The 12,362-nt window shown below is 49.8% G+C and overlaps 5 protein-coding genes across 5 annotated transcripts in view; 2 read left to right on the forward strand and 3 right to left on the reverse strand.

Annotated features, from left to right (window-relative positions):
• Window positions 1–187: 187 nt before the first annotated feature.
• Window positions 188–2,328, reverse strand: Triagg1_8987 (uncharacterized protein; the record flags this gene model as incomplete). Its single annotated transcript, XM_062903894.1, has 3 exons — window positions 188–399; window positions 470–941; window positions 1,000–2,328. 3 exons carry the CDS (start codon window positions 2,326–2,328, stop codon window positions 188–190), a joined length of 2,013 nt encoding a protein of 670 aa, XP_062752109.1.
• A 1,229-nt stretch (window positions 2,329–3,557) lies between these two features.
• On the forward strand, window positions 3,558–6,557 carry Triagg1_8988 (uncharacterized protein; the record flags this gene model as incomplete). The annotated part of the gene is made up of 1 exon (XM_062903895.1): window positions 3,558–6,557. One exon carries the CDS (start codon window positions 3,558–3,560, stop codon window positions 6,555–6,557), a length of 3,000 nt encoding a protein of 999 aa, XP_062752110.1.
• A 627-nt stretch (window positions 6,558–7,184) lies between these two features.
• Window positions 7,185–9,020, reverse strand: Triagg1_8989 (uncharacterized protein; the record flags this gene model as incomplete). The annotated part of the gene is made up of 2 exons (XM_062903896.1): window positions 7,185–8,751; window positions 8,812–9,020. 2 exons carry the CDS (start codon window positions 9,018–9,020, stop codon window positions 7,185–7,187), a joined length of 1,776 nt encoding a protein of 591 aa, XP_062752111.1.
• A 469-nt stretch (window positions 9,021–9,489) lies between these two features.
• Window positions 9,490–11,102, forward strand: Triagg1_8990 (uncharacterized protein; the record flags this gene model as incomplete). Its single annotated transcript, XM_062903897.1, has 3 exons — window positions 9,490–9,600; window positions 9,680–9,827; window positions 9,883–11,102. 3 exons carry the CDS (start codon window positions 9,490–9,492, stop codon window positions 11,100–11,102), a joined length of 1,479 nt encoding a protein of 492 aa, XP_062752112.1.
• Window positions 11,103–11,691: 589 nt separating this feature from the next.
• The window catches only part of Triagg1_8991 (uncharacterized protein), a gene marked incomplete at both ends in the record, with an annotated part of 1,355 nt that continues 684 nt past the window's right edge, over window positions 11,692–12,362 (reverse strand). Inside the window, 4 exons of the mRNA XM_062903898.1 lie at window positions 11,692–11,727; window positions 11,790–11,898; window positions 11,974–12,029; window positions 12,088–12,224. Coding sequence (XP_062752113.1) covers window positions 11,692–11,727; window positions 11,790–11,898; window positions 11,974–12,029; window positions 12,088–12,224 — 338 coding nt within the window. The remainder of the gene's footprint in view (window positions 11,728–11,789; window positions 11,899–11,973; window positions 12,030–12,087; window positions 12,225–12,362) is intronic.

Genomic DNA, 12,362 nt, shown 5'->3' on the forward strand with positions numbered 1-12,362 from the left:
AGTAATCGGCGTGTCATCGCCGCAGTTTTCCTTTTTCGTTTATCTTAAGAAACACACAAGATGGAATCCCGCCATCAGGCTCGTGACTAACTGCTATTCCCTGTTTCACTCTTAAACGGCCTCTGATCAAGCATAGTGATTATGTATGAGATCTTCCCAACCTTGATCGAAAGTATCCATATGGCCGTTACTTTCTACGTCGCAAACGCTTGTCGGAGCCATAGTCGCACAGTTGCCTGACAAGCGTAATCCACTCCCCTCTGGGCATGCGGCCCGGTCCATCTCCAACACGACCCTGGAACAAGTTGATGAGTTCACCAATCGTTATTCCATCCACGGGTATCTTCTCCAATATTTCCCACGGTTCGATCAGTCCACCAGTTAAGGGAGGAGAACCACCTGTAATATCCACTATTAGTTACGAGGAAGATGGAAAGGCATCTAGCAAAGAGGATTGTAAGGAGCTTACCAGCTGGGGCGGGATTTGGACTGCCAGCCCTAGATGCAGAAGGTGTTCCCCTTGAGCTTCCAACAAGCTTAATCTTCTTCTTCTGCATCGCGCCATCCGACATCTCACCCGCAGTGACCTCTCCATCACTTCCAGAGCCGGCTGCAATCTTAGGACGCCGCACTGTGGTTTGTGACAGTCCAGGAGTGCTTGGTCGGCTTCCGAGAGCCGCGGCAGATGTCTTCTTCTGCTTCTTCCTAGTCGACTCATTGCCGCTCGATTCTGACAAGGCAGGTGAGCCGGCACGCTTCAGAGACTTTCCTTTCTTCACCATCTCGGAGAGCTTCTGTTTGCCTTGTGGGGTGGTGGACCCCTTGGCATTTTGTAACTTGGACTTGTCCTTGGCATCGCCCTGACTATCCTTGTTATCTCCGTCCTTCTTTTCATCTTCTTTTCCGGCTTCCTCCTCCTCGTCAGAGCTGTCCTCGGCGCTCTGGGGACATGTCAGTCATAAAGTACGCCAATTGTGTCACGAGGATAGATAGACTTACCGAGCTGCTCCAAGGATTAGAACTAGAGTTGTCGCTTTCGTATATTTCCTCACGATCTCTCTTAATGAGAGCTTTTTTCGTGGTCTTGCCGTATTTTTGTCTCTCCAGCTCCTCCCTTAGCTGTTCTTGCAGTTCTTTGTCCACTTCTTGCTCATCTCCATCACCAAACAGATTCGCTCCCAACTGTTCACGTCGAATTCGATCCTTGGACTCTTTTGCATCCTCATCGTCGTTCCGCTCAAAGTGAGGGGTCTCATCATCATCTTGGAATTCATCACCTGAGATGTCCAGCTCATCATGCTCCATCTTCTCCGCGCGTGAAGCAGCCTTGAAGGTATCACTCTCTGATTTGATCATTTGACCTCGGCCGTACAACATCCGCCGTGTAGCTTCGAGATCGTTCAGGCCGGCCTTCTTCTCTTCATCTTTCATGACCCAACGACCGACGTCAACCTTGCGATTCATGAAAGCCTCAGCCTGGTCAATCGTAAATGGCTGAAAGGGCGGTTTGGCGTTGAACTTGTAAGATTTTTCCAATGGAACCATGCGGAAAACCGACTTGTCAATCATGAATGCAACACTGGATTCGGAAAGAGCAGCCACATAACTGCCTACCCACACGTTTTTCCCATCTGCGTCTTCTAGATGCCATGGTAGAGCCTCTTCATATCTCAAATCGGACTCCTTCTTAGCTGCTGATGTCTTTGGAGCTCGGTTGAACATTGTTTTCTCCTCCTTTTGTTTCTTTGGGCGTTTGGGGACCACCTCTTTGGCCACCGGAGCAATTTTGGCTTGATCAATAGCCCTTTGCGCTTCCCTTTCTGCCTTGACCTGCGCCAGTCTTTCTGCCTCTTGCTCATCTACCGGGGGTCGTTCAGGCTCCTCCTCCTTCACAGCCCTCCCTGGAGGAGGTTGGCGGGCATCACGCCGATGCAGCGTGACGGGTCTAGCAAATTCGTCTTGGTCTGTCGGATCAATAGGTTTGTCTCCCAATTTGGTCTGAGAGAACCTCATGAGATGATATCGGATTCCATCGAGGAGAGCTTTCTTGGTCGTCATGATTGGGATGTCGCTGAAAGTATAGGGAGGGGGCGGCTCGCTCCATCCGCCATATTGTTTCCGTAGCTCCTCGATGTTGGGCTTAGCCCCATTCGCGGCGCCTTGAGCTGAAGTCGATGGCGCACTGTTCGTAGGCGGTCGATTGGGCTTGGGGCCTGGTTTGCGAGACGATGCGACGAGTGGGTTGACAGGCTTCTTCCGAAGAGGACGCAGGGGATTGGGCTTTTGGCTCCGCGGAGCGCCATTGGGATTTCCAGCAGGGGCGCTCATTTCGATGCCGTGATGAGCGCTAGCTTTCGATGTCTTAACTGAGCAAAAAAGGCACGCGGCCTCTTTGCACGAGGTTGTCGTGCCTCCGCAGCCGAACAAAGAGCTGCAGCTGATTGCTACAGCGTGTTACGTGAGAAAGCGTCGTGTCAGAGTGCGCAATTCATGCGGTCCGCAGCAGATGAGACAACGGATAAATTGAACGAGGGATGCTGCCGCAACACAGCTGTGAGAGAAGTGGTGTTGAAGATTGATGTGAAGAGGATAGAGGCGGCAGATCCTCGAGAGCTAGGCGTTGCCTACTACCTACCTAGTAGCGGTCCTCTAGGGCGGCGGCCGGAGAACTGCCGCTGCCTATGACGCTTGATGACAAAGGGCTGAAACACGATTGTTTGCACCCTCTTAACACCCACTCAGGAACACCACTCAGAACCACCAAGATTACATACTACGAAAGTACAGGTAGAGTTGAAGAAAACGCCCAAAAATAAACATTGAATGGAACAGGTAGTTTAGTACTTAGTAGGTAGTGTTTATCACCCCGGGGATTGAGTAGAGTTCAAGTGATGGAACAAGATACAAAGGCAACCTGGAGGCTCTTCGTCAATTACAGGCCCCTTGGCACTTTTGCCAGTATCGCTACCTCAGTAGTACTCACTTCTGGAATCTACTACTACAGCTGTATTCCTCTGATATCTGCTATCGCAGCTATATTTCTTTAAATCTTCTACCATAGCTATATTTCTCTAGTACCTTCCAGTAAATTTTACTGCATCAATGCTTCAAATATGAGAACTGCCAGAGCTACCTTGGTACGGATACCTTGCTAGGTCGGTCCCAGCTCAATGCCGTCCATATTATAGCGGGCCTGTGTCATGCAGCAGCTGAGGCCGATCCTTTGTACCTTGGCCGACGGTACCTGCTAAGACTAAGCGCTGGCAGCGTTGCACTAACAGCTTGCGGGCATCTTCCAGCTCCGCTTCTCCAAAGTAACTTCGTGGTATCTGTTTCTTGAATTTCCTGCTTCGAAAATAGCTTTGTGTACCAACTTGGTACCTGTTTGTCTCGCTTCCCCTCTCTCTTATCAGGTGCTTTAAAACTTACATATCAGAAGATTGGAGCTATCCTGCGGTACTGAGGATGTCAGTTGTAAAGATAAGATACCAAAGTTTTTAAATTGCTGAAAGCTCGCCACTGCTTCAATTTTCACACATATCCATTCATTGAACAAGATGCTCCCTTATCAACGAGAACGTGGTGTCGAGGGCGATGGCTCGGCCCTAGGGCTTGAGGGTCAATTGCGAAATATGATTCTTACAAACGCCAATGCCAATGCCAATGCCAATGCCGATGCCAATGCCAACCAAAACACCAACCCAGCAGTCACTCCGTCCACGTCGTCAAGAAGACGCCCAAATCAAGCTCAACGACGTCAAATGTCTCAACCCTTCACAGTTGCTCCCGAGCCTCGACAGCAGCAGCCCCCGACTAGGGCTCCTGTCCAATGGCCTCCGCCGCAGTCTCGTTCAACCTCAGGCCCGAGATCCTCGGACTTTCCTCGTTCACGGAACTCGTGGAATGGTCCTCCACAGGCACCTGCGAATAGGCCTCAGTACCAGAATCCATCGACAATGAGACAATACAACGCAGCCTCGTCTCACAGTGGACATCACCAGAGCACAGGGTCGTTCCATTATCAACATCGCTCCATCAGGCCTGAAGAAATCGCGAGTCAGGCTCGTCTGCTGGACATGTTATGCCATCAAGTTTTGGCTCACTCCGAAATCGACAGGTCCGAAATAGCTGAAAAGGAGGCTTTTCGTCAACGTATAGAGCATATCTGTCGCGAAGTCATTAGCCAGTATGAAGAACAACAGGATGTGAACAGGATCCCCCCTTTCTCTGTGGAACTGAAGTGTTTTGGCAGCTTGTCTTCTGGCTTTGCTACAAAGGCCTCTGACTTGGACCTCGGCTTGATATCGCCTCTGTCCAAGATTCCACCTGATGCTCCCGGATCCCCTATACCTCGACTAATCGAAAAGGCATTCCTGGAAGCAGGGCTTGGTGCCAGGCTTCTAAGTCGCACGAGAGTCCCGATTATCAAGATATGTGAGCTCCCTCCGGAAGACCTCTTTAAAGGTCTATTGGAAGCGCGAGAGAAATGGGAGCGTGGCATCGATAAAGAGACCCAATCCGGAGCTGCTGAAATAGAGCCTGACAATGACGGCTCTGTTAGAGGCGAAGATGAAGATCACGAACAAAGCGGAGGCGCCGAGGCTGGTTCAGATTCGTTGGGTGAATTTGAGATACTCTGCAAGGACTCTACTGAACCACAGCGATTTCGACTTCAACAAGGCCCTAAAAACTCACTGGATTCCTATTATGGTCTGGCCAAGCGCATTTTAAGGAGAGCTGGTGGCTACGACATTACTGCTTCAAACTCCAAAGATTTCACGGCAGCCGACTGGGACATTCTAAACCGTGTCTGTTACGCATTTGTCCAGGGGCTAGCGGACGATTCTTTGCGGGATCATGTTGCCAGACTTCCTTCCATCGCTGCAGCGAATGCCCGTTCAAATTCACTCGACCATCGCTCCCTTTTTGGGGTATTTATGCAAGTAGAGGGAGAAAACATACTACGCCGATGGAAATCATGGCGCGAGGGGCTCCCTCTAAGACAGCCTGAGGATGACAAAGTCATAAGGCAATGGGAATCTCTGCAACTTAGGTCACTACCAGATATCGAACCGGTCACATACAACAGAGAACTTCAGTTGGCCCTCGAGAAGCTCAAGAAAATTCCCTCCGTGCAACTATTGATGTTTGAGCAAGATCAACAAGAGACACCTTCGCAATATTACACCAGGATAAGGAGCATCGTAAACAGTTTAGGAAGCTCTGTATGTGCACCTCAATCAACCATAACCAGCCGATATGTTGTTGGGGTATTTCGCGAAGAGATACGAGATCAACTGAGCGGTTATCTCGAACAATTCCCGGAACAGGCAACGATTCAAGCGGTGGGATGTCGCCATAAAAGTATTCATCTGGCCAATGAATTTGAGAGAGCTATTGAAAACAACCTATACGACGCTTCCGTCGTACCTGCTATCAAGCGCTATATTGAAATACTGCGGCAGCCCCTCGAGAAGAGAATGATGGCGCCTGGGTTGTCATATTATGTCGTATCAATCCCCGCCGAGTTCTCTTCAGATTTCGATAAGATCAAGACCCTTACTGATCCCCATACAATGGCACCAAATCAATCTGGTCAGAGGCAACGAGATCCGCTCGAGTTTCCCAAATCCGACGTTGGGGTACAATGCGACATCAACTTTTCCGCCCACCTGGCTCTCCAGAACACCCTCTTGCTACGCTGCTACTCGCATACTGACCCGAGAGTCCGACCCATGATCCTATTTGTCAAGCACTGGGCGAAAATGCGCGGCATCAACTCTGGATATCGTGGGACTTTGAGTAGCTATGGTTACGTGCTGATGGTACTGCATTATCTCGTCAATGTTGCGCAGCCCTTCGTGTGCCCCAATCTCCAACAGCTCGCGCCAGCGCCTCCCAACAACTTGACTCCGGCCGAGATACAGACCACGATAAGCTGTCGAGGCTACAATATCCAATTTTGGAGAAACGAGGAAGAAATCATCAGACTGGCATCCCAAAGTCAGCTCAACGGGAACACTGAAAGCGTGGGGCATTTACTCAGAGGATTTTTCGAGTATTTTGCTCAAACCGGCATGATGGGCAATGGTCTCAGTAGAGGGTTTGATTGGGGCCGCAATGTCATTAGTTTGCGAACTCATGGGGGCATTCTGACAAAGCAAGAAAAGGGCTGGACGGGGGCAAAGACTGTATATGAAGTCCAGAAGACAGAGGCCGATATTCCTCACGCACCTCATGCACCTCCACGCCCGGATACTCAACCTCCGGCGTCTCCACAGGCTGCCAAGAATGGGGAGGTCAAAGAGATCCGACTTCGATACCTCTTTGCCATTGAAGATCCATTCGAAATAGATCACAATGTGGCACGAACGGTGACACACAATGGCATCGTCTCGATCCGCAATGAGTTCCGCCGAGCTTGGAGGATACTTCGCGGCGCCGGGAATGGGAACATTGCTCAAGAGAATCTGTTGCAGGACGTTGAAGACGAAAAGGAGGCCCCTATTGCACTTCTGCAATTACTTGCAGATATACATGAACCTGTTCCAGTATAAAAAAAAACCCTGATCAATAGAAGATTTTTTTTTTTTTCCCCAAGCAGCTATCCAGCTCCCTAGCGACTGTGTGGAACTTGAGTGTAAGAAAACGAACTGGAAAGCCTTTAATTAACTACTAGGCACCGTTCTTATTTACCGAAGTGCCTATAAGAAAATAGAACCCTTAGATATCTGCTGCTGTTACTATATTCTCTCTGCTGCTACTTCTATCATCTTCTTATATCTCCGTTTTCTTCTAGTATCTGCTACTTTCTTTTAATCTCTCCTACTTCCTTTCAATATTTCCTACTTCCTTTTACTATCTCCTACTTAAGTTATATTTTCCTAGCAGCTGGTGTTATCAGCAGCTTTAAGATTAAGACACGGAATGCTGGATGGCCAACTCGGGTTGCTGAATACATAGTATCTCCTCTTATAACTGGGCTGCAAATTGATATCTGCCAGTTCTATTGATCATCCCTACTTTTGATAGTGCCCATTCAGCCCCCGAGGGTAGAAGAACCTTTCTAGAGGATATTCTATACGATGGCTGATTGATGCTCTTGTCGATTCATGATGGGAACATAGGTAGCATACACACCTCCTAGACGAATGCGAAAAGGGGATCAGATCTAGTACAGGTATTCATGTATCTATGGAGAGGGCATTGAACATGTTTCCTCTGTTTGCACTAGAATTATTTGACTTCTTGTTCGTCTTCTTGCTTATACCTTGCGACTTGCCTCCCCGCTTGCTGGGCTTTTTGTCCTCTGATTTCGGACGAGAATTTCCCCCCTGATATGGTGCTGGCTCAAAAGTTATAAACTCTGATAGAACGTTCAATATCTGATGTTCTTTTGATGTCTTCAAGAAATCAGATAGCAAACAAACATTTGGAAATCCGCTGAGAGGAGGGAGCTCCGATAAAATTTCGACAATTTGGATGAGGTTGAGCGTGAACTCATCTGTGCTGTTGGTATCGACGATTACAGAAGATAGCACTTGGCTCAATATGCGGAGCGAATACAGCCCGGCTTGAATGTGTGCGCTAAAGTGAATTACATCCCAAGAAGTTTTATCCCCAGCAACAGCCAAGCTGCCACCACTTTGTTGAATCGTGATTAGTGCATGTGAATTCTTGCCTTGCTGGTTGCATTCTATAGCATCCAGTACCACGCACAGCAGGACCCATCGATACTGCTGTGCTATATTTGTTTCCCTTACTCGTCTCAAAAGCTCCAGCAGCTCACTAGCCGCTATATTCGCCTCATCGCTGGATAGCAGCGAGATTTCTCGTCCCTTTTGGTTGATGTTCTGCACTCTTCTGTATTCCTCAACTGATATAGAGCAGCGGCATTGAAGATAGCGGCACGCCACCGTGTAGGCCAACGTCCGGGCATGCGCGCTTGCGTCCCATGACGTGCCTTTTGTGGGATTTTCGAACAAGGATGGGAGAAAGATCTTGGCCTTCACTCGGGCGTTCTTGACTTTAGGCGCCTGCCCAATCTGGAGGAGCAGTTCTGACACTCTGGGATCAAGGGCGCTCAATGGGAGCAAGCTACCGCCCACCAAGTGCGGTACTGGGGCGCTTTCGTGGTGGACATACTGTTGACGAAAATGATCATAGTCCAGAGCATCTGCTATAGGTTTCGAGCAGGCCTTTAGCAGCATGGGAAGCGTTGCGTTGGGGGAACGCAGCCGTTCATACCCCAAGCGACAGGCTTCCACGGACTTTGACAGCCCTATTTTCGTGTATATCTCACGAGGGGTATACACCGTGCAAGCCAACATTGAGTTAGCATTCTCATGGACATCCCGGAAGAAGACAACTTTGCCATTGCCAAGATCATGAGCAAGTAGATCCGAGTCTGAAGTCAAGATTGTGCCACCATGCTTCGCAACGTCTGAAGCGCAGTAGCCGTCCGCCTCTCCAGGAATAACGAAGCATTTCCCTCGGTATCGAGGACTACCCCGGATAGCATCAATGATTGCGGGCACAAGAAAGCCCGGGTCCATGGAGGTTTTGTCGGTGAATCTTCCTGGGCGGTTTGCATCCAGATATATATCATTTGTGGGAACCACATGCTTGCGAGGACAAGCCATGGAATTTGAAGAGTAGAATAAGTTGAGCCGGGAAGTTAGTTTCATCACCCTCTCCATGCGGACAGGCTGCTTGGACTCTGGCAGATAGCCATCGAAGTATATGGCTCGACTGTTGCAGCGTTAGCTATCATCTTAACTTGCTACTTTCTCGATTTGGGAAGAAGCTGACATGGTCACTCGCTGATCTTCCAGACGATCCAACCACTCAATGACGAGTCGACTGAGAAGGCCATATGACGGCTGAATGGCCCCTTGAAATCGGCAGAGATGAAGAATATGATAGGCTAATGCTGGGCCATCAATGACCACCACTTGATGCTGGAGAATTTCGTGGGAGGCATAGTTCTCCAGGGTGGTAATCAGATGAGGAATCCCCATGCCGACCAAATCTCATCAATTCAGGAAGATGCTGGACCCTTAATATGGGATACTTGGTAGGTAGTCATTAATATCTTTCCAGAAATTACATCGGCGGCAACATGTTTTTGTGGAACTGGTGGTTGGTCAATCGGAAAGCCAATGCATGCCCGCATAATGATAAAGCTCGCGATAATCAGACATGATTCACTTGCTGCAGCTGAGTCGCCCCGCCATGGTGATCTGTGCCCAAATCGCACTGTGTTGTTGTGTGGGAGGCTGCAACATCTAAACGATTGACGGTCCATCAAAAGAACATTGAACCAATGATATTGGCGCAACAGTAGATTGCACCGTAGCCTCACGTGCAATCCACACAGTATCATTGCCTGGGCCCCACGCCTAGAGAAAGAAAAAAAAAAGCTCCTCGTCTCACCCAACTTTTTCTTTCAAACTTTTTTTCCCCTTCTCTCCCCAAGGGTCGGTCGCAATGCGCAACACGCTCATTTTCGCCGGCAACTCATGCCCAGCTCTCACAGGCCAAATATGTGAGAACTTGGGCATGACTCCTGCCCAAGCGGAGCTGACCCAGTTCTCCAATGTGAGCTCCCTGTAGCTCTTCGTTGCCGTTTCTTGTTCCTTGACTGTCGGCCTTGGCAGTATACTAACTGACTCCCAAGGGCGAGACAAGTGTCCGGATCCTAACAAGCGTCCGAGAGAAGGATGTCTTCGTCGTCCAGTCTGGGAGTCCCAGAATCAACGACTCCATCATGGAGTTGCTCATCATGATCTCTGCTTGCAAGGGTGGCTCTGCCAACAAGGTCACAGGTTCGCTCAACGGGCACCGGCTCTGCTGTGGAACATTGCTGACGTTGTTTCGCAGCTGTGCTCCCGTACTTCCCCTACAGCCGACAGTCCAAGAAGAAGTCTCCTAGAGGGGCTATTACCGCAAGGATGCTGGCCAACTTGCTCGGCGTTGCTGGAGTCAAGCACGTCATCACCGTGGACCTTCATGCCTCGCAGATGCAAGGCTTCTTCAGGTGTCCCGTCGACAACCTCCACGCTGAACCCATCATTGCCAAATGGATCAAGCGAAATGTTCCAAACTGGCGAGAGGCTGTGGTGGTGTCCAAAAACCCAGGAGGAACAAAGCGAGTTACGTCACTCGCAGATGCTCTCAAGCTGAATTTTGGGCTGGTCACCACCGAAAGGAGACGCGGGACAACCATGACGGGCAGCTTGATCATGAACCATCTTGATGGGCTTGATCGGCGGTCTGAAATCGGGGAGTCGGCGCAGAGCGAAAGTCGGCTTGACAAGCCCGCCCCAAGTCACGATAGAGCAAGGACCCCCGTTAGGAGTACTAGAGTCGTAACCGACTCGCAAGGTTCGCCTATTCGGTCTAGCGATTTGTCGACAAGTGCGACGAATCTTGCTGATCCTGTTGCAGTAGCTCAACCCGCAACACGGCGAAAGAGCGCTGTGCAGCTCGACTCTGACTATGATGATCGTCGTGCCCAAGAAGTCATTCACGGCCGGCTGATTCAAGGTCACATTGTCGAGGATGACTTCCCATCTCCAGGACGATCTACGGCGGGTAACAGCGTGCAGGGCGATGATCCGATGACCATGTCTCATGCTTCATCATTCTTTGCGCCCGATCGTCAGTCGCTGGCCGGTGGCGCCAACGGCGAAAGCAGCTCCGACGAGGAAGACAATGCTTTTGAGGATCCCAGGGCAGAGCACATGATCACACTGGTGGGAGATGTGAGAAATCGCACCGTCTTCATAGTCGATGACATGATTGACAAGCCAGGGTCATGGATCGCTGCGGCTGAGACCGTGGTTAAGAAGGGCTTGGCTAAGAAGGTGTACTGCATTGCTACCCATGGTGTCTTTGGCGGAGACTGTCTGGAGCAACTGCAAGCATGCGAGTGCATCGACACCATTGTTGTTACCAACAGCTTTCCCATCAATGAGGAACGAGTGAGAAACTCGAGTAAGCTGGTCATTTTGGATCTCTCATTTCTCCTGTCTGAAGCCATCCGCCGAAATCATTATGGCGAGTCCATTTCTCCCCTGTTTCAACATATCGGAGATTGAATAATGGAAGGACGTTGATTGCAACGTGTAAGCTGAAGACGATTTGCCGCCTCTTTTCAAGACTATTCATGGCCTGGCTGGACGGGTCCCTCCAGTTGTTTCATTTTGTTTTAGCGTGGCGTCTTTGGATTGAGGAAAGGAAAGAGAAACAAAAAAAACGGATTCATGCTTTGTATGAACAAGGTCAGTCAATTGATGAATAACGACGAGTCTCGTAGAAGATTGCCCCTTCTCCAGGCATGTGAAGGTTTTACCCATTATCTCGTGTGTCTCAACAAACACAACCCAGCGGTGCTGTCCTTGTGGCAGCAAGAGTCCGATTCATCTCAGAATGGATTCTTAACGGAACGTTGGTAGATCAAATTTTCGTTCTTAGAAGGCCCCTGATTCTTTTCCAGTTTCGGCTGGTCCGTGGGTCAGGGGCAAGAGAAATTTTCGAACATTTCAATGCAGACACATAGAAATTTGCAGTTTTACAAATCCAATATAGTTGCCAGATGTTTAAGATACTTTCATTTATTTTTAATCTACTGAATGTGCATATTTTACCTTATATCGATGTGCCCATATGTCTATACACTCGTTTTATCTAAGTTGGTCGGCGATGCATGATAAGAGCAGATGCCTTTTCGCCCGGCAGTAATCAGCAAGCGTCAAGCAGGAATCGAGAAAACGAGAGGTACATACCTGGTGGTTGGGGTAGAGCAGAGACTCAGCGACGACGACATTCTCGCGTCTGGTGGCGGCGAAGACAATGACCTCAGCAATGTCTTCAGGAGTGAGGGGGTCGCAGCCACTGGTGGTGTGTGTCAGTGCCCATATAATAAAGTGATGATATAATCCGAACGGCAGAGAACGGGTGAGATCTTACGCATAGACAGCATCGGCTTTGGCCTTGTCACCGTAGAAACGAACAACGGAAAATTCCTAGTGGCAGCTGTAAGCAAATGTGCAAGCTTGATTTTGGTACCTCGAGCTGCCTTACCGTTTCAACCTGGCCAGGGTCAACCTCGATGACCCTGATTCGAGTGGCGATAAGCTCCTTTCTCAAGCTATCCGTGAAGCTTCGGACGGCGGCTTTGCTGGCGCAGTAGATTCCGCCTCCGGGGTACGGCTCACGTCCTATAAAGAAACAAGAGATTAACATCACAGATTAAGGTGAAAGGATGAGAGAAGAGTCGTGTGTGGGGGGGGGGGGGGGGGGGGGGGGGGGGGGGGGGGGGGGGGGGGGGGGGGGGGGGGGGGGGGGGGGGGGGGGGG

Source organism: Trichoderma aggressivum, assembly GCF_033847375.1.
Source record: "Trichoderma aggressivum f. europaeum strain CBS 100526 chromosome Unknown scaffold_047, whole genome shotgun sequence".
NCBI lineage: Eukaryota > Fungi > Ascomycota > Sordariomycetes > Hypocreales > Hypocreaceae > Trichoderma > Trichoderma aggressivum.